The 22,526-nt window shown below is 33.3% G+C and overlaps 1 protein-coding gene across 3 annotated transcripts in view; it reads right to left on the bottom strand.

Annotated features, from left to right (window-relative positions):
* Window positions 1–22,526, bottom strand: part of KANSL1L (KAT8 regulatory NSL complex subunit 1 like) — a 131,728-nt gene that overhangs the window by 94,689 nt on the left and 14,513 nt on the right. For 2 of the 3 annotated variants that reach the window (XM_008687458.2, XM_008687459.2), the window contains exons 2-4: window positions 16,820–16,961; window positions 7,782–7,979; window positions 2,985–3,106 (exon numbers count right to left, since the gene is read on the bottom strand). In XM_008687458.2, coding sequence (XP_008685680.1) covers window positions 2,985–3,106; window positions 7,782–7,979; window positions 16,820–16,961 — 462 coding nt within the window. The remainder of the gene's footprint in view (window positions 1–2,984; window positions 3,107–7,781; window positions 7,980–16,819; window positions 16,962–22,526) is intronic. The other variant, XM_040641225.1, reaches the window with a different exon arrangement.

The raw sequence follows: 22,526 nt of genomic DNA, 5'->3' as shown, positions 1-22,526 counted from the left end.
TCCACCTTATATAAAATCCCTCCATAACTTTATGATATACATTTTTCATTTGCTATCTCTAGCTCTTTCCCTTCATTTTAATAAAGATAGTTATATTTCTTCTATTTTAAAAACAAAAATCCCTTTCTTGACCTTGTACATCTATTTTATTATAGCCTTTACAGTCAGCAACCTTGAAAGTGTAATCTTGACTCCTTCCTCTCTTTTTCATCTCCAATTCTCTTATCAGCCCACTCTTACCTCTCTCCATCATGCCACTACACTGCTTGTGCTAAGGTCTCAATTCATAATTGGCAAAAACAGGAGACATTTTTCAGACCTCCCTTTAGCATCTGACACAACCACCACAAATCCTCAAAATTTTCTACATTTCCTTCAAAGTTATTACTCTCTTATCTGCAAAATATTCCAGTAATTATGTTTCTATGGTTAAATAGACTTGTATGTTATGATATATATATTATATATATTATCATAAAGAGAATTTTTACAAAAATTTTAATGAAACCAGAAGTATCCCACAGTTTACGGTAACAAAACATTTTAAAACAGTTATTAAAATTAAAGATAAATTATACATTTTAAACAAAACCCTAATATTCTGAATTTGTTCACCATTTTTGGTGGGGGGGTTGTGCGCAGAGGGAGAGAGAGAATCTTAAGCATGCTCCATGCCCAGCAATGAGCCCGAGGCGGGGCTCGATCTCATTACCTCACGACCCTGAGGATCATGACTGGAGCCGAAAGCAAGAGTCGGATGCTGAACTGACTGCACCACCCGGGCACCCTGCTCAACTTCTCTTTGATGAAAGGTAGCTATATTACATTTTCTAGCAAATGCCAGAAAATAAAATCTTTTCTTCAAGAGAAATATATTTTGACAACAAATGTGAAAATACTTTTGGAAATAAAAATTAAAGGTTTTTGAAAGAACTCATTTATATAGAAAGCATTTTGAAAAAATGTTGACTGCTGCCGAACATAAAATAAATTAGTAAAGTTAACAAATTTAAAACAGTTACATATCCAGAATACTTCAAAAATTTGAACAGATTTTTATCTCGTCTTAAATCTATCAAAGAATTTAAGTAGGTTTTAAACCTGTTATAAACTTTTTTTTTTCATTTCCCTCCTAACCCCCTGTCATAAACTTTCAAAAGTAACCTTCCAGTTAATTTGTAGTAACAAATACCTGACATCAGGAAAGATGGCAATTACTAGCAGATTTCAAGAAGAACCCCCGAACTATTAGTAAACAGAATTGAAAAAGTTTCATGTTAGTAAATAAAGCCAATGTTAACACCTCTTTCATGTGGAACCATGCATCTTTATGAGGTATCTTTTCAAAAATGAAAGTTAATAAAATCAGATATTCAAATAACTGTACACAATTCCTTCATTATTACATATTTTAAATAATTATATTTCACCTATGAGACTGTAAGCTAGTTAAAAGTGGAGACTTGTCTTCATCTTTGTAACCTATAACTTTGACTATATGACATACAGCAAATAGGTATGCAATAAATACTATGTGAATAACCAAAAATAAAGGCAAGTACATTAAAATGAAAATATGTACACAGATACACACTCATATATATATTATATATGTAATGTATATTACATATATAATATATTACATATATAATATATATACATATATTACATATATAATATACATATGCATATACATACATATATAATATAATATATATTACATATATGTAATAGTGTAATGCCTGATTAGGTAAACAAAATGTTACCTAAAATGGGCTTAACTCAAATCACAATGTTTCCATGCCAATTTAATGGTGTTTAATGGCTCAACTTATAATCATGACTTCCTTTTTTCTTAAATTATGATTTTCTCAATTAGCATATGTTCTCCTAAATGAAGATATCAGAGTTGCCCTATACAATATGTGAGAATCTTTGCTTTCAAAGTGAATCATCAGTGATATAAGGAATGAATACATAAAATCAACAAACAGTAAATAAAAATCAATAGAAGAACCTTTTCTGTGGCAGAACTATGAATAAATGACCTGGCACAAATGAAACAGTGAAAGTATTAAAAATGAGATTTTCAAAATAACAAATTAGAAATAAAACCCAAATAACATTATATTTATTTTAGGGCTCAGTTTATATCAACTAATCTCACGAAGAATGTGATGGCTACTTAGCATAATTTTCACCATAGTATGAATTTTCCTTTAATGCTATATTAAACAAAATTAAACAAAAATTGTATAATTATTAATATAAATATTTCCCAATATTAAATTACACTCAGTCCTCTATGGTAGTTAAAGAAGCCCACATTATAATTTTATTTGAAAAAATTTAGAAAAATAATATTCTATTACCATCTTTAATTCTAACTGAATCTTTAAAATAGGAAAATAAAAGAGAGCAAAAAAGCTGTTCACAAAAAAGAATTAGGGATCCCATGTATAGGTGTGTGTGTATTCACTGATAATAAATTGCTAAAGGTTACAGTAATTACTATACTAATTACATTCAGAGAAAAATTTTACCTTATAAAAGCTGAGATACAAAATGATTAAGTGAAACTTAGACTGAATTTTATGGATGATATCTACCAATCTTCTGTGCCCAAACTATATCTAGGGTCTTTTTTTTCTTAAAATGTATTGAAGGGCAGTATGGAGCTAAAGAGTATAAAATGTACAAAATGGAAGGTATGTTTAAAAAAGCAGTACTTCTGTAAGCAAATGATATCAATATTTTTCTTTTTTTACAAACATTTTACATCCTGGAAAACGTTCTCCCTCATTCTCAAGTTTATAGTTACATTAATTATATAAGTTTGATGATATCTAAAAATGTATCCAATCCTATTCATTGTACTCTAATAGTGCTTAAATAAGAAGAAAAAAGCAACTGTACTATTTAAAAGATCAAATAAAATAAAATAAAAGCCAAATTTAGAAACCAAACTATCCCATGATACCTACCTCCTGGAAATGCCATTAGCCAGACATTTATGGCTACAGGATTTGGAGGATAGGGGTGATGAAGTTGGGGACAAGTTGAGAGGGGCAATCAAACTGTTGATGATCTCAGTCAACTGAGCACTCTGCAAGAAAACAATTAACCTTTTACTACTGCTAAGCAAGAAATGTGAGGTCTCACACCCTTAGTAAATGTTTGTATTTTAGTAAATATTTAATCTACAAAGATTTATACCACTACTAATTTTTCCACTTATAAATAAAACCACATTTTAAAGTACTCTTCCTTTTCTATATTCATTTTTATTACAGTTCTTTTAACTACTCATCTTATCCTCTTAAAACATTTGAATTTAGCTAATAGCATCTACATAATATTTTCTTTAAGGCAACCAAGTTAATAATAAAATCATAGCTACAGGCACGCCTGGTTAAGCGTCTGCCTTCAGCTCAGGGCGTGATCCCGGCGTTGTGGGATCAAGCCCCACATCAGGCTCTTCCGCTATGAGCCTGCTTCTTCCTCTCCCACTCCCCCTGCTTGTGTTCCCTCTTTCGCTGGCTGTCTCTATCTCTGTCAAATAAATAAAATCTTTAAAAAAAAAAAAAATCATAGCTATAATTTATTAAGTGCCTACTATGTTCAAGGCACTACACAAAGCACTAAACATAGATTATTTCTAATCTTTATAAGCAAGCTGCAAAGTATTTAATATTAGAACGACTGGTATTACTATTATTAAAGTCAATTACAGCTGAGGAAGTTGAAGCAAAAAAAAATTAAGCAGCTTGAATAAAGATTATAAAGTTGGTAAGAAATGGAGCTAGGATTCAGATTCAGGCTTGAATTCAATGCTACACTGTTTCTCAATATTTTTCCTAACTCAAAAATATCAGGTTTGTTTAGGTACTCAAAATTTTCATTGATCCTTATTCCAAACTTAAATATACATAATATATTTGTAATACATAACTATTAAATGTATAAAATTATTCTTAAAACAACAACCTATAACAATTATAATAAATATAGGCCACATCAGTGGGAACAGTATTTTTCAACAAAAGAATAACAACTATTTTTATTACACACATAATCTATGTTTACTGTAGAAAAAAGGGACAGTATTGAAAGGCTTAAAAAGGAAAAGAAAGTCACCTGTAATCATATTATGCAAAGAAAAACCATTGCTAATATCTTGGTATATACCCATCACCGTAGACTGTTTTTTGTTAGTGAATGTATGTGAGCATGAGTGTATACAAAATGCACATACACCTACACAAGCGCGCACACGCACGCGCACACACACACACTGTTTTTTGTTTTAAGATTTTATTTATTTGACAGAGAGAGACAGCTGGAGAGGGAACACAAGCAAGCCGAGCGTGAGAGGAAGAAGCAGGCTTCCCGCTGAGCAGTGAGCCTGACGTGGGGCTTGATCCCAGGGCCCTGGGATCATGACCTGAGCCAAAGGCAGACGCTTAACCGACTGAGCCACCCAGGCGCCCCTCACACACACTGTTTTAATTAAATCATGTCACATCAATTTTCTAAAACCTGGTTTTCTCACTTAATAATGTATGATTTTATTTTTTAAATATGTAGTCCTATTTCGCCATTTTTATTAATTGAAAGATATTTCATTATAAAATAGAGGGGTATATGAAATAATTATTTTTAAATTTTTCATTTGTATGAAACTAATAACATGCTATTAGAAATAATGAGACTAAAGAATACAACAGAAATCTAATATCTGAATTCTTCAAAAAGTCTTTGAAAAAGACCCTGAAATATTTTTACCATTTATTTTCTTGAAAGAAAATATGTATCTAATGACTTCATTTTAAAAATTATTACTTTCTTAGATTAAAGCTCATTTTCAAAATCAATACAAATAGATTCTTTATACACTTAGTAAGTATTCATTAGTTCAGTCATACAAACAAATTTATAAAGTTTCTCATATTTTTTCAGTCTGAAACACTGATACACTCTTCTCATTGTTCTATTGCCAAAAATATCATTAAAAATCTGCTAAACCCACTGAGGTAACTGGTTAGGTATGTGTGAATAACTGGCCCAGAAGAACAGCATAGCCACCAACCAATTCAGCCCAATAAAATCTCAAATATCTGAGTCCATGTTTGGGATAAGAAATTCATAGTAAAAATGAGAAAAAAAGTAAAATTAGGAGAGGCATAATTTAAACTTTGAAAACAAAAACTAAACTTGAAAGTTAAAACACTTACTAGCTATTGGATAACAAGGTTATTAATGTAAACACACCAATATGAAATTTATTTTAAATTACCTAAAGTTCTAAAAGAAAGTCATCTTTTAATTTATGAACAAAATACATTATTTAATAATGCAAGTATACATTAATACTATAATCAATGTTGTTTTTTTAAAACTGATACCAGTAGACAACTCAATAGTGCCTTTATATTTTAACTACTAACTCTTTAATTACTTTTGAGATACATAAATAAATTTTGTTTGGTAAACAAAACATTATTCTTTTTTTTTTTTTTAAAGATTTTATTTATTTATTTGACAGAGATAGAGACAGCCAGCGAGAGAGGGAACACAAGCAGGGGGAGTGGGAGAAGAAGAAGCAGGCTCATAGCGGAGGAGCCTGATGTGGGGCTCGATCCCAGAACGCTGGGATCACGCCCTGAGCCGAAGGCAGACGCTTAACCGCTGTGCCACCCAGGCGCCCCAACAAAACATTATTCTAACAAAATTAATTTAATCAAATCATCCAATACTTGATCTATATTCAAAGTCCACTATGGTTAGTGAACAGTTATATACCAACAGGTTATCTTAAGAAAAATATGTGTAGTATGAGGCTTGCTATCCCTGACACTTAATTCTCAACCCTCTTCAGCAAGTATTTCAAAACAATGTTTTTAATTGGCCTATAAAAACATTACTAGCATATGTTTCAAGAGCAAATGACCTGTTCATAGGCAATTTGCTAATGACCTCTACCGGCAATTGCTGCTGTCCCTTTCTTATTCTTTTGCTCTCTTCTCCCTGTATCTAGAGCCATTGCCATTGTTCTCACAACTCCTGGTTCCCTGCTCTTTCAAAGTCTCTGGNCTGTCAGCAATGGGACCAAAAAAACATAATACCCAGGGCCAACTTCATGGGTGAGCAACCTGAGCAGTCACATAGGGCTGCCCTCAGAAGGATCCCATGCTTGGTTAATGCCCTGCTGTCACTGACTTAAATTTCTTCAAAATTGTTTTTAACAAAGAGCTATGTAATATCATTTTGTGCTAGACCCTGTAAATTAGCCAGTTCTGATGTTAACTCGGGTCTAATAAAACAAGTTGTTGCTACCAAGGAGAAAGAAAAAATATAAAAAATCTCCTTCCAAAGGATAAAGTAGTGACCTACAGGTAAAGAAAACAGAAGACCTGACTGACCAAGCAAATACATTATTCTGGAGTGTGAAACAATTAAGGCCAAGCTGAAAGGGTAGTGATCCCATGGGATGAAGACAGAAAAAAGAGAGGGAAGTGGGTACATAACCAACACTATTTAAAACACCACTTATATGGTAAAGGGGATTCCAATTTAATACTAGATAATAAAAAAAATAACTTTATGAGTTATAAAATATTCATAAAAGTATTTTGATTATGCATTTGTGCAATTATGCAATTAAGGAAAAACTCCAGGCAATTGTAAATTTAACAAATATGGGAGAGGTGTTGCACCATACTCTGACTTACCAGGAATAAAATAGTAGTAACGTAGTACTAAATTATTTCACAATATATGTCAAAAAAAACCTAGAAAAATTAGATGTGAACAGGCAGGAATCCACTTTACTCACTGGAACAAGGGAATCACGTAGCTATGATCCCAACTAGGTATATTTCAGCAGATACAGACTGATTGCAAGGTAACAAACTCCTAGATACCAGGTTTGTTCAAGAGCCACCAAAGTCTAAATAAAAATAAATGGTGTGATTTCAAAGGATGGATAGAGGACAGCGTAATTAAACTTCTAGCGTCATCCATAATAGAATTTCAATATCAGGAAAAGCTTTAGAATCAAATAATTTGTTAGGGGCTTATTTGACATTTACTTACATGAACTTTTTTTTTAATGAAAGAATTCATATTCTGATATCTTTCACTAAAAATCTCTACCAATAAATTGATCAACCATTCAGATCTATTAAATGGCATCACTGTTCTTTCCTCATGAAAAAAAGTCCAATGATGAACAATTTTGTTAGAGAAAAGATATTCCTTTGGGGTGCCTGGGTAACTCAGTCGTTAAGCGTCTGCCTTTGGCTCAGGTCATGATCCCAGCGTTCTGGGATCAAGCCCCGCACTGGGCTCCATGCTCAGCGGGAAGTCTGCTTCTCCCTCTCCCACTCCCCCTGCTTGTGTTCCCTCTCTCGCTGCCTCTCTATCAAATAAATAAATAAAATCTTAAAAAAAAAGAAAAAAGAAAAAAGATATTCCAATCCTAGTATGAGTTATCCTCCTATGGTTGTGTATTTTATGTATTTTATTTTATGTATTTAATTAAAAATTAATTTAATTTAATAAAAATTTTAATTAAAAATATTTTATGTATTTAAATAATAATTATATCAATGTTATAAGAGAGGCTCATCGTATACTAAATATTTTAATTGAATTTAATGTCAAATGGCAAACCTTAATAACTAATATCCCAAGCAGACGCACAGATTTATTTGAATAGTTTACAAAACTGATTAAAAGTCATTTCATGGCACTCACATCTTACTCTTCTGTCACATTACCTGCTTTTCTATGTTGCGAAGAAGAAGTGTAGGGCTACTTGGTGACATTTCAAAATCTTGTTCTGGTAAAGAATCTTGACTGTCTTGGGGAATCTGGGGATTCCCTGTAGTATTTAATGAAGCCGCTTGGTCAGCAAATTGTATTTGTTTTTTCAAAATGTCTTTTGGAAGTTGACATTCTTCTAGGATCACTATCTCCTAGGCAAACAGCAATTAAAGAGTTGAAATGAAAACAAATTGATTGCTAAATCAACATAAATGTTACAATGCACTTGAAGCCATGCTTCTTATCATCACCGGAAATCAGAAAGTACACTTGAAAGTAGAGTCTAACTGTAAAAAATTAGCTGATTTAAGACATGTGGAGCTAAAGCAACATGTATGTCTGATAGGTTAGGCTAATAAAATATTGTCATAAATTGTATATATGCAGTTATTTTTCTTATTGGTTTTAGTTATTAGCAATAAAAGCATGATACATTTAAAATAAAGGCTTATATGCAGAATATGAACATTTCACACTGAAATTTAGAGCACTTCCTCATATAATCTTCAGATATTTTCGTCACTAGCATTTCCATTTGAGTACTCCCAGTTTCATAAATTAAAATACCAACCTTACAAACATCCAAACAACATTCTGACTTTATACTAACTGTTTTCAGAGCACTCTTAGGAGTTCCAACTCTTTGCTGCCAGCCAGCAATCATGGGCAGGATTGCACTATTGAGAAAAAGTATTCTCTAGGCCAAATTGTTGCTTACAAGGTAGATGAGTTAATGATAAAGACACAAGTTTTCAACTCTGATGGGGCATTTTCTCAAATGTAAGTAACTAGAGGAAAGAGTAGGGATACAGCTGCCTCTGTCCTCCCTGCTTACCATTTACACATCACACACACACACACACACACACACTCATAACTGGCTTGCTAAATATTCTCCCATATTCCCTAGATTCCTCACTCCAACTGTTCTTACCCATACGCCCCTCAATAGCAATGAAGACAGAAAAGAAAGGAGGGAAAAGAATGCACAGATATGATCTTAACAGTTTCATTATCAGTTCTTACAGTAAAACTTTTTCCCTCCCTACCCCTTATACCATTTTCCCCCCTGCAAAGAATAATATGCATTACCACATAATGCATAATATGTGTGTGTGTGTGTGTGTGTGTGTGTGTGTGTGTGTGTGTTATTTTTGCAAAATGCCAAGAAGCTCCTAATAGGTATATGGCTCAAATATTATGTTCTTGTAATGAAAAGTAGACTAAAACATTAATGTAAGTGTACAGTATTTTAAGATAGGACAAATTTAAAAACTGGTATGAGCCAGCTTATATCATATATAAGTGTTATTTATAGGATGAAACTGCTTATAAATTATAATATTATAGATGAGTAGTTTTAATTTATACTATAATTTGGAGAATATATCACTCTAGCATGAACATATTCAGGTATGGTATCAAACATACATTTTATTATTTTGTAGTATTATATTACCACTGATGTGTGGTAAAAGCAACATATAAGTCATTATTATTATTATTTTTAACCTACACTTATAACAGTGTTAGTAACTTTTACAAAAAGAAGGAGATCCAACTGTTGCTCCCATCTCAATGACTATTTTCCTAGAATGCACAAATATGGCTGTCAAGAAATCTGAAGAAATATATTTTTAAAAAATTTTGTTTCATTTGATATTTTAAAAGTTAAAGTACACTTGGGGCACCTGGGTGGCGTAGTCAGTTAAGCATCCAACTCTTGGTTTTGGCTCAGGTTGTGATCTTGGGGTCGTGAGATCGAGTCCCATGTCGGGCTCTGTGCTCAGGGCAGAGTCTCCTTAAGGCTCTTTCTCCCTCTCCCTCTGGCCCTGCCGCTCATGCTCTCTCTCTCAAATAAATAAATATTTTTAAAAAGTTAAAGCAGATTTGATAAATATAGTATCATCAATCTCAAAAAGCTCTTGAAAGTATCTGAAATGTTCATTCAAAATGTGTACAAATGTCCCACTAGATTTTTCAACAGTATCTGCCAGCAAAATAAATACAAGTTCTCATAATACAAATTTAGCTGTTAATTCCCTTTGGTTTATTACAGTTTATTTTACGGGCTAGGCTATGAATTAGCCTGGTTTCATAACCCTTACCAATAATCTTGTACATACTGAAAAACTGATTCTGAATTTCAAAAGGTCAATTGTCAAACCTTTAGAATACTATCTTTTTAGAAGTAGGGGGCCTGCTACAGTTAGTTCAATGAAAAGTAATATTTTAAAAATTCAACCAGGAAGACGTTCATAATCAAGTTCATAATCTATTTTTTTCTCCTTAAACTGTTACCCTTGACAAAACTCTCACAAAGATCCAAGAACAGAGTAAGAAGGGAAAAAGATTAAATCTTTTAAAGACACTACAGAGACAGTTTTAGTTCTTAAAGATCAAGAAAAGAATATGTGTGTGTTGGGTCACCATGATGTACAGTTAAACATCTTATAATTTTGTCAGTCATACCTGAATAAAGCTGAATTTAAAAAAAAAAAACCTCAGGAAAAGAATAGTCTAATCATCAATGAACAAGGTAAATAACAAAGACATGAAAAGTTTTTAGTAAGATGAGTTGCAATAACTGAATTAAAAACTCTAGCCTAAGATGAAAGCAAGTCAACTGCTCCAGAGAAGACAATTGTTCCTGATAACACTGAAGAGATCCGAGATCCTTACCCCACTTCCAGGGTCCTCATAGAGAAGACATGGTTAAAAAAATAAATAAATAAACAATTACCTCAGCAACACCTTCAGTATTTATATGAAGTCACCCAAAGCTAATTTTTTAAAAGAATTTAAATGAGAGATGCCTGGGTGGCTCAGTCAGTTAAGAGTCTGCCTTTGGCTCAGGTCATGATCCCAGGGTCCTGGGATCCAGTACCATATGGGGCTCCTTGCTCAGTGGGGTGCCTGTGTCTCCCTCTGCCTGCCGCTCCCCACTGCCTGTGCTCACGTGCTCTATCTCTGGTAAATAAATAAAACCTTTTAAAAAAAGTATCAAACTTTTTAAAAAAATTTAATGAAAAATTTTAAATGCACAAAATTACAATTTATTCATTTATTTATTTTAAAGATTTTATTTATTCATTTGACAGAGAGAGACAGCAAGACAGGGAACATAAGCAGAGGGAGCTGGAGAGGGACAAGCAGGCTCCCCACCAAGCAGGGAGCCATACAAGGGACTCGATCCCAGGACTCCAGGTTCATGACCTGGGCTGAAGGCAGACACTTAACCACTGAACCACCCAGGCGCCCCACAACATTACAATTTAAAATGTAGAAGACCCTATCACAAGATAACAAAAGAAATCTAAAAGAGAAACCATTTAATATAGGATAGTCAGCTTCTCAACCAAAAAAAAACTATTTTAATATTTTTCTGAAAGTGACAAGAGGCTATTTGTCTTAGTGAAAGCTGAAGCAAAGAAAAGGAGAAACGTGTAAGTTGTAATGTGTTGACAAAGTGTTGGAAGAGAAAGGAAGGAATGTTGCTAACATGGGCTTTCTTTTCTCTAAAAATCTTAGAAGTTAGACCACCCCAATATGTCAAAGAAGGGGCAAATGACAACTTAAAAACCCAAAACGGGTAGATCTACTAGATCTATTCAGTGTTTCCTGAACCGTGTTACCAACTAACACTTATTTAAAGAGGATATTGACAAAAGAACATCTCTCAACCTTTCCCTTCCCCATAACTCTAGCTTAACTGAGAAGAAAGGATTTTTTTAAACTTTCAAGATAAGTTAAATAGAAAGGTCATTAAGTACGCTTCTCGATTTCATAATTACAATAACTCAAGAAGCTAGAAGAACAAAGAAAGTGCTATTTTCTCTACTCGGTAGAATAGTTCAACTAAACTGTACATAAATAAGCAATTAAACATCTTGATTAATTATCAAGAAATGTAAGGAGAAACTACTAAAATAAAGAAATACTGTAATGACATTTTCCATAAAGTAAACATAATGTGATCCTTAAGAAAACAGAGGGCCAGATACACATCTAGTCTGAACCAAGAAAAATGTAAGGCCATATAAATTATTACTGGGAGGTTTAGATTTCTTTCCTAAAAATAATTTCTTCCCCTAAATGTTATATAAATATACAATCAAACCTTTAAAAATGTTTTAAGACATATATAGCACTGTTTAGAACACACAGTCATAAAATATGAACCAGACTCTGTAGATTCAAGTATTAAACTTGGTCATCAATTTAACTAGGGATACATTTTCTTGGAAATTTCCAAATTGTTTTAAACATGACTTGTTTTGAGAACTCTGTTTACTATTAAAATGCTTGTGATATTATATACTTTAAAGTAAATGATCAGAGAGGAGAAATTATCTGGTGATCCTGAAAGAACTGGGAAATCACTACAAATGAAAGCTTCAGTGAAGACAGCTAAAAATGAGAAACAGTACTTCTTCCGACAGGAAATTATTCTTAATCTGAGTTTCCTCAAATCCAACAGACAGAACAGGTAAGCCTAAGGTTTTATGTCCATCCTTCTATTCAACTGCCTACAGACATCACCACCAAATTCTACAATTCATTCCTTAGTTTCCTCTCCCATCCTTACACAACTCATACTTTTCACTCCTTTGAATACCATTCTAACTTTGTCATTCCCAAATCATATTATGTTGTTTCATGTCTTCAAACCTTCAAGGAATGCCCTTTTCCAGTTCCATTGGTTCATCAAGCAAACTATTATTTATCTTCCAAATTACACTGAGGCATCACCTCTTTTACTGATGTTTTCTCTGACCTACTAATCCCTAAAATAAGAGTTACATATTCTCTCTATGCCACTTCTATAACTTATTAAAAACATGTTATCATTGCACCTATTTCATTACAATTAATTACTTACGTAGTCTAGCTCCCCATCAGAATATAAACTCATGATTGTGCCTGAAACTTCCTTACCTTTATTTACGTGCAGACCCTAGGTAATGTTGGGCTAACCATATAGATAAACATATGATTAAGAACTCTGATTTCTTTCCTTCTAAGCTTTTTCTTCTTAGACCAATCACCATCAACCTTAGAATATTATGGCAATTATGTCCACAGTTTCATAATGTATAATATACTTTTTCATAAAAACAAAGTTACAAAAAGATACTTAGCGATATTTAAATTAAGTAGTATTTCTTGGGATTGTAATGAGAGCTCTTTATATTATTGCTTCAATGGGAAAATGTACTTTGAGTTCCAAGCAAACAGCTTATAATTTTGGGGAAACAGTATGTCCTTAAGCTAGGAAAATCCCATGTTAAATTTCCACTGGTTTGAATTAAAACAGTATTTGTGTAATCATTTGCTTACCTTCACCCCCATTTGACTTAAGCCCTAAAAATGTAGGAACTCTGTGGGTTTTATTCACCATTGTATACCTTAAGCACATATTATGCTAACAACTATATGTGAAAGGAAAAATGGGAAAGAGTGAAGGAGAGAGGAGGAGGAAAGGCAGAAAATAAGACAGGAAGGAGAGAGAAATGAATTTTATTTAAAAATTTTTACAATATAATAGCATAACTTTTTAACTGCCATTTCTACTGAAATAACTCCAAATCTCTATCTTCTTATAAACATGCCTTCTCCAATAACTCTTATTTTCAACTCTTTAGAGCATCTCAATATGTGTATCTATAGAACTTTTAAGTCAATGTGTGAGAAAGCTTATTGACTTTCCTATAAAATAAGCACTTTTTTTCCTTCCATAGAAACAACAGGTCAGTAACTAAGAGGGGAGATAATGGTGATGTTTACACAACTATATATTTGTCAAAATTCAGTGAATTGCTAAAAATATGTCTCCTGAGAACAAGATAAACAAAATAAAGATAAATCCATAATTAGACACCTATTAGTAAAAAAATGTAGAACATCAAATAAACAAAAAAAAATTTTTAAGTTACCAGACACAAAGTACTTACAAAGGAAAAGCAATTCCACTGACAGTAGACTTCTCATCAGTATTAAAGAAAACAGTGAAATAGGATCTTTAAAAGGTAAATAACCATCAAAATAAGAATTTTATATCGACCTAAAGTATAACTGAAGAGTGAGGGTAAAAATGAAGGTATTTTGAGACATAAACTACTAAAGAATATATTTCAGCAAAATGTAAACCAAGAGAGAAAAGGTATTGTAGAAGAGACTGCAAACTTCCTAATATCCACTTTCCTCTTCTTTTTACAACAAAACTCCACTTCTACTGGAGTTTTAGCTATGCATACAACTTATTCACCTCTCCCTCCTGCAGATATGTGCCTAAATTTGAGCCAATGAGTGTGACACAAAGTAGTACAACTTCCAAGTTACCTCCCACCTAAAGACAAACTATGTTGTACTTCTCTCACTTCCCAAGGGCCAGAATGAGGGAATAACTACAACCTTGTTTAACAGTGCAGTCAACATTGCCCTACAGGACAACAAAGCAGCAAATTAGAAAAACCCAAGTTGCTCCACCAGCCTGTATTCACTCCCTTACTTTTGAAGTGTTATGCACCTTAATAAAACTGCAATATTTGGGAGTTTCTTTGTTATAGCAGCTTAACCTGTAAACTTTATAGGTAGAATACAAGAATAGTAAACACGTTTTTTTTTTAAAGATTTTATTTATTTATTTGAGAGAGAGAATAAGCAGTGGGGAGGAACAGAGGGTGAGAGAGAGACAAAGAAGCAGATTCCCCACTGAGCAGGGAGCCTGACGTGGGGCTCCATTCCAGGACCCGGAAATTATTACCTGAGCTGAAGGCAGACACTTAACTGACTGAGCCACCCAGGCACCCCAGTAAGCACATTTTTAATAAAATTAGTTAGAAATATAATTATTGACTGTAAATTTAAAAAAAGAACTAGATTGTATATCTATTCAACAAGTAATTGTAAAGTATTAGAACCCATGTTTTAAGTAAAAAAGAATATAAAAATACTGAGTACTTTTTAGTCATTGTTAGGATTATTTTTAGTTAAGAAGTATATTAAAATTTAGGAGTAATGACAAAGAATAAAACTATAATGAATAGCTTCTAAACCAGCAGAGGGATAAGAACAAAGCAAATTCTACCAATCCAACAAGAGAAATGTAAAGTATTAGAACCCATGTTTTAAGTAAAAAAGAATATAAAAATACTGAGTACTTTTTAGTCATTGTTAGGATTATTTTTAGTTAAGAAGTATATTAAAATTTAGGAGTAATGACAAAGAATAAAACTATAATGAATAGCTTCTAAACCAGCAGAGGGATAAGAACAAAGCAAATTCTACCAATCCAACGAGAGGTAAAAAAACAAGACATAAATACAAAGAGAGGAGAATAAGAGCAAATAAAAAAAAAAAAGACTAATCAGAGTTGATTTCTATCTAGCTATTTATAGTTTAAAAAAAATACCTAGAATAATAAAAAATTTGTATCTATGAAACAGCATTCCTTTAAAAAGTAAGCAGGAAAAACTAATTGAATTACCATAAAAAACTGAAAAATTCACAATGATGAGGGGAAATTTTAACAAATGTGTATCATAAATGGAAAGATCTAGAGGTAAATATATAGCAGATATATAAAGTCAACAAATTTAATAAACAAAGAATTCTATACTGAACACATAAAGAACATACATTATTTTCTGTTACATATACTAAAATAATGAAAAGACAAGCTACAACATGAGAGATTTGTGATATTTATAACTGACCAAAAATAGTCGCCAAAATTTAAAAATAATTCACAGACACACATCTCCACCAACCATCGCCCTCCACCCGCCCCACCAAAAGAAGTGAATACAAAAGGTAGTTAATTCTTAGGCAAAAAACATTTAGTGGTCAATTACACCGAGGCCCAATTCTCAATACTAAGGAACAATTAAATTAATACAATAATAAAATAATATTTCATACTCATTACACTGGAAAAATTAAAAGGTCAAAAATTATGAAATGTTGGCAAGGATGTGGAAAAACAGGAGCTCTTATGCACTGCCAATGGGAATATTAACTATCCAGTCACATTAGTAAGTATAGGAAAGCTGAAGACGGTCAGGCCTAAGATCCATCATTTCCACTTTTAGGCATATACCAAGAACTCTCCGCAGTTCACAAAGAAACACAAAAAAGGTAGTCATTACAGTATTGTCTCTACTAGCATAAAACTAAACAATGTATATACCTATCAAAAGAAAATAGAAGAGATAAACATCCCACTATATTCATAAAATTCCATCCCACTCATACAATTAAATAACATACAGGACCTATAAAATTTATGCTGAGCAAAAACAAGTCACAAAAGAGTTTGTAGTATATATGTCATTAATACAGACTTAAAATCATGGAAAAATAAATACTAGTTGTAGACACATATCTATGTGCCAACAGTATAAAAACATATGTAAATATAATAAATATCAAAACATGCTGGAATCAAAATAGTGACTAGAGTGGCATGCAGAAAGAGAATGGGATCAGAAGGACTATACAGATACCTCAACTGTATAGGTAATGCTTTATTACTCTAAAAACTAAACCCAAATAGTAAAAATTTAACATTTGATAAATTTGGAGGTGGGTACAAAGGTGTTCATTATATTGCTTTTGGGAGCTTTTTATGTGTTTATAATTTTTCTTAAAGCAAAACAAAAACTCTAAGGGGATTCAATAAAATACACTCAGAATTTCTCACATACATTAAAATAAATGCCATCAAAGTAGAAGTTTATAAAAGTGTACCTAATTTCTATTAATTGGAATCCAATGAAGAAGCTCTGAATCTCTCAAGTATGATAAAATGATCACGATAAGTACAAAAGCCATTACAACGAAAATAGCTTCAACTTATAGCAATTGATATATAAACAATGTTAATACTAACTACATTTTTATAAAGGCTTGTAACAATTACTTTGTGTGAAGAGATGAGAAACTAAAACAGTAATAATTTTTTTACAAAATACAAGAATACAAACAATACCTTGGATGCACGAATCTGCCTGTGAACATCTGTTAGTTGTTGGATTTTGTATTCTAGCTCTGAAATCTGGGCTTGAAGCCATGTCCATCGGCTGCCAACTCTCGCTCTGTCTACAAGCCACTTCCATTCAGTACTACAGTTACTGTGAACGAGACAAACATTGTTAGTCAAAGAATAATCTTTTGAGTTTTCACAGACTACTTAATAAATTTGTTGACTCCTGTCATATAATCCGAATTCCTTTATACAACAACTAATTACATGAAAGAAGAATCAGATATCAACTTCTTATAAAGAAGATTTAACTTCCTTATCTTTCTATCCCATAACACTTGTTTTTATTATTACATATCCAGTAATAAGATAATCTCTTCTGCCACTTAACATTTTATTAATATGCACAAGGGCTGAAAGAGGAGTGGGCCAGCAAAAGAAAGGAAACAGGAATGATACTACTAACACCATGTAAAAAGCTTCTATATGTTAAGAAGTAGTATTGGATAAGTCATTTGACTGTGCTAGATCGAAATCTACGTAATAAACCAAAGCACTCAATTTTAATATATGCAATTTTCATTTGTTAAAACAGTAGTCACTGTTAGCTAATTAAATACCTAAAATCAATTTAAATATATTGTCAAAAAAGTTTCAAAAATATGAGTGCTCTACCATTCAAATAAGTATATCAAATATATAGATCTTCAAATGTTTATTAAGATAAATAGCTTGTTAAAACCTGATTCCCAGGGGCACCTAGGTGGCTCAGTTTGTTAAGCATCTGCCACCGGCTCGGGTAGTGATCGCAGGATCAAGCCCCACACTGGGCTCCTTGATCATCAGGAAGCCTGCTTGTCCCTCTCCCTTTGCCCTGCTCACGCTCTCTCTCTCAAATAAATAAATAAAATCTTAAAAAAAAAAAAAAAAAAAGAGACAGAGACGCCTGGGTGGCTCAGTCGGTTAAGCATCTGCCTTCAGCTCAGGTCAAGATCCAGGTCCTGGGATAGAGCCCCACAGAGGGAATCCTTGCTCAGCAGGGAGCCTGCTTCTCCCTCTGCCTGCCACTCCCCCTGCTTGTGCTCTCTCTCTGACAAATAAGTTAAAAATAATAATAATAATTTTTTTAAAAAACCTGATTCCTAGGATTCACAGCCCAAAGATAACAAAGAATTTATATAAAGACTTTTCTGTCATGCATATTTGAAAAGAAGGGTTGAACCCTAGCTCCTCTATCTTTTGTCAAGAGCACCACTTTAATCCATAGTTTGTGAGACTACAAATTAATTACTTTATGAAAATATTCTAACCACTCCAACTACAAAACAGTTATTTGGAATAACTAATTAAGAGCTTCAGATTACAAAAGAAAACATGACAGAAACTGAAGGTATAAATGAAAACCAATAAATACTTAACGGCAGAACACAAACTTTATGAAAAATTGTCTAAAAATTACATTTACTATCAAAACCCATAGAATGTACAACACCAAGAGTGAATCCTAACGTAAAGTATGGACTTTAAGTGATAACAATTTGTCAATGTAGGTTCATAGATTGTTACAAATGCACTACTCTGGTATGCAGTATATTGATAGTGGGGGAGGGTCTATCAGTGTAGGGACAAGGGATATATGGGAACTCTCTGCATTTTCTGCTTAATTTTGCTATGAACCTAAAACTGTTCTTAAAAAAAAAAAACATTTATTAATTTTACACACTTAACCATGATTGAGTCTCCCATACAAACTTTAGCCAAAGAAAATTTATCCTAAAAGATAATTAACTGGGGTGCCTGGCGGGCTCAGTTGGTAAAGCATGTGACTCTTGATCTTGGGATTGTGAGTTTGAGCCCCACATTGGGTGTGGAGATTACTTAAAAATATTTTTAAAAATAAAATAAAATAAATAAAAGATCATTTGTTGTGATGAGCACTGGGTGTTGTGTTGGATCACTAAACTGCACACCTGAAATGAATAATACACTGTATGTTAACTAACTGAAATTTAAATAAAAACTTACAAAAATAAAATAAAAGATCATTTGTTGTCAGAGAAACAGAATAAATTATTATAACTTTACTATATAAAATTTATTCATTATAACAGGATTTTACATTAAATCAATGTCCCTAAAGAGCTGTTTTTGGTTTTTTGTTTTTTAATATTTTATTTATCCATTTGAGAGAGAGAGCATGAGTGGAGTGGGGGGGTAGAGGGAGAGGGAGAAGCAGACTCCCTGCTGAGCAAGGAGCCCCACGCGGGACTCAATCCCAGAACCCTGAGATCATGACCCGAGCCGAAGGCAGACGCTTAACCAACTGGCCACCCAGGGGCCCCAAGAGCTATTTTTGTTAAGATTCTAATTGCACATAATATGATTGAGGAGACCTTCATATAAATTAAGAATTCTCTTGGTATTACTATGTATTCTGTTTATAGTCATTATTATGCTTTTTAAATTTGACACACTTTTAAATCATATTTTCATAGTTCTGAAAATAGTAAAAGAGAATGCCTATTCAAAATAATATTTAAATAGAGGGCTGGCCAGTTCAATCAGAGGAGGATGCAACTCTTGATCTCAGGTTTTGAGTTCAAGCCCCACGATGGGTGTAGAGACTAATAAACAAACAAGCTTTAAAGAAATAATAATATTAGGTCTTCCCTTTTGGGGCCATTGTTGAAATGCCAGCAGCCAAAACGAAGTTCAATCCCTTTTTGACTTCTGAGATGAGCAAGAACTGTAAAGGGCATTTCAATGCATCTCTCCACATTTGCAGGAAGATTATGTCTTCCCCTCTTTCCAAAAAGCTGAGACAGAAGTACAATATTCGATCCACGCCCATCCCAAAGGACAAAGTACAGGCTATGTGAGGACTCTACGATGGTCAGCAAATGGGCAAAGTAGTCCAGGTTTAGAGGAAGAAATATGATATCTACATCGAACAAGTGTAACAAGAAGGCAAACGGCACAACTGTCCATGTGGGCACTCACCCTAGCAAGGTGGTGTTTAACAAGAGTCTAACTAGAGATAACTAGAATAAACCTAGATAATAAATAAAGACCACTAAAAGATCCTTGAACTTAAAGCTAAATCTCACCAAGTAGGAAAGGAAAAGAGCAAATATAAGGAAGAAACAATTAAGAAGATGCAGGAATAAAGTAATCTTACATACAACTTCAAATAAAAACTATTAAGTGGCTGGGTGGCTCAGTTGGTTAAGCATCTGTCTTCGGTCAGGTCAGGATCCCAGGGTCCTAGGATCAAGCCCTGCGTTGGGCTTCCTGCTCATCAGGGGTCTGCTTCTCCTGCTCCGTCTGCCCCCGGCCCCATCCCCATGCGGCACACTCTCTCAAATAAACAAAATCTTTAAATAAATAAAAACAGTTAAAATGAAAAAATATTAAAATAGATACTAATATCTATTATAGACAATATTTAATAACATTAACTGCCAATCATGAAATTAGTGAGAAAGGGAAGGGCCATGGCACATAGCAGTTGTACAGGTAAAGAGTTGGATTTTACGCAAAAAGGAAGTTTGTGGGTTTTTTTTAAAAGATTCCATTCATTTGACAAATAGAGAGAGAGAGGGAGAGAGCACAAGCACGAGGAGTGGCAGGCAGGCAGGGGGAGAAGGAGAAGCAGGCTCCCAGGACCCTGGGATCATAACCTGAGTTAAAGGCAGCAGTCCAACCGACTGAGCCACCCAGGAACCCCAAAAAGGAAGTTATTAGCAAGACAGTAACAGATTTTTTTTCCCCAAGCACTCTGGCTACTAGGTAGAGAAAGCACTATAGTGGGATATGAGAAGAAATAAGGAAATCAATTAGGACGCAACTATAGTAATCTGGGTGTGGTACAGATAATTGCAATCTCCAAACATTTCATGCGCTATCCTACATTTTCCAGCCTTCCTTGAACTTAGGTTGGGGCCATGTGACTAATTCTGACCAATGGGTTGTGAGCAAAAGTGAACTAGTCATTTCTAGTCTATCAGACAACCTTCAAAGCATTAGCGCAGACAGTATAGCTACAAGATGTGGGAGGATCACAGCCCAAACCACACTGGCTTTAACATCAGCCACAGCAAAACTCTGCTGTGTTAAACCACTGAGATAAGAAGGTTAATTTGTTACTCCAGAGACCAGTGACTGAAACACTGAATAAAAAATGAAAATGGCATGAACTAAGAAGGGAAGGTAAGATGAAGAAGAGATGAAGATAAGAGGATGGATTCAAGGTTTATTTTAAAGCTGAAAGGACTTGCAGAAGTATGGTGTGGGAGTAAGTATGGGGAAATCAAAGATGATTTTAAACATTCTTTCATTAAATTTTTTTCCAGTTGAAAAATTTCCCTATAACATGCAATTTTGCTTGATTGTCAAACTCATGGTTAAAAAAGAAAAAAAATTATGGAGCTCATCTTATTGTACTTCTAGTAAAAATATTCTAATAGTGAAATTGTCTACAAAAATTATTTTCATGTTTATACAGTAAATTTTACTATCACAGGAAAAAAATAGTAGTATCAGATTAATTTAAATAAACTAAGTAATCCTAGGGCTTTGTAATATTTGAAATGAATTTTCTGTAAAGGATATCTTATCCTATATTTTAATAGGACTGAATAAAAGCTGTCTGCATATTCTGTCAGTCTGTATCCTTGCTTGTTTGTAGTCACCACTTAACTTGCTGAATAAAATAAGTACAAGCTATTTAGACCAAGTGGTTGTAAGTACAATTTCTCTTGATACTAACTTCTGGTCAACATCATGAACCTACATCCCTGCTTCGACCCTGAAGTATAGTTTCCAGAATAAGACAGAGCTTTCTAATACCACATCTTAAAATACCAAGATTAAAGAGACACATATTAATTTTGTCTCTAACATAAACATTAGCTTACTAGTAATAATGAATTAACTATTATAAAAAAATCAAAAAAGAAGATCCAAATGTGAAAAATGACAATCCCAAGAAAAATAAGGTTTGTCTTTAATTACATTAAATTAAGCCAAACTTCTCTACTCGTGTTTGTTCACCCAGGAAAAGCTTACCTAACTTCCCTGGAATTTGATTCCTTTGCGCCAGGGTTTGGCAAACATTTTCTGTGAAGAGGCAGACAGTAAATATTTTAGGCTTTGTGGGCCACCTGGTCTCTTTAATAACTACTTAACTCTGCTGTTATAGCATGAGAGCCACCATAAATGAATGGGTGTGATGGTGTTCTAATAAAACTGTGTTTACAAAAACAGGCAATAGGTAACCTTGAGAACAAAGAATAAAGCTGGAGGATCACAAACCCAGATTTCAACCTATACTATAAAGCTACAGAAATCAAAACAGCATGGTTCTGGCACATAAATAGACATATAAATCAACAGGACAGAATAGAGTCCAGAAATAAACCCATGCTTACATGATCAATTAATCTATGACAACAGAGGTAAGAATTTATAATGGGGGAAAGACAGTTTCTTCAATAACTGGTATTGGGGAAACTAGACAGCTATAGGTAGTAGAATGAAACTGGACCATTTTCTTACTATACACAAAAATAAACTCAAAATGGATTAAAAACTTAAAAGACCTGAATCCATAAAACTCCTAAAAGAAAACACAGGCAGGAATCTCTTGGTCACTGGACTTAACATTTTTCTGGATGTGCTTCCTCAGTAAGGGTGACAAAAGCAAATATTGTTT

Source organism: Ursus maritimus, unplaced genomic scaffold (assembly GCF_017311325.1).
Source record: "Ursus maritimus isolate PB19 unplaced genomic scaffold, ASM1731132v1 scaffold_1, whole genome shotgun sequence".
Lineage (NCBI taxonomy): Eukaryota > Metazoa > Chordata > Mammalia > Carnivora > Ursidae > Ursus > Ursus maritimus.
Note: the sequence above shows the minus strand (reverse complement) of the source record. Positions and strands in the feature narration are given on the sequence as shown.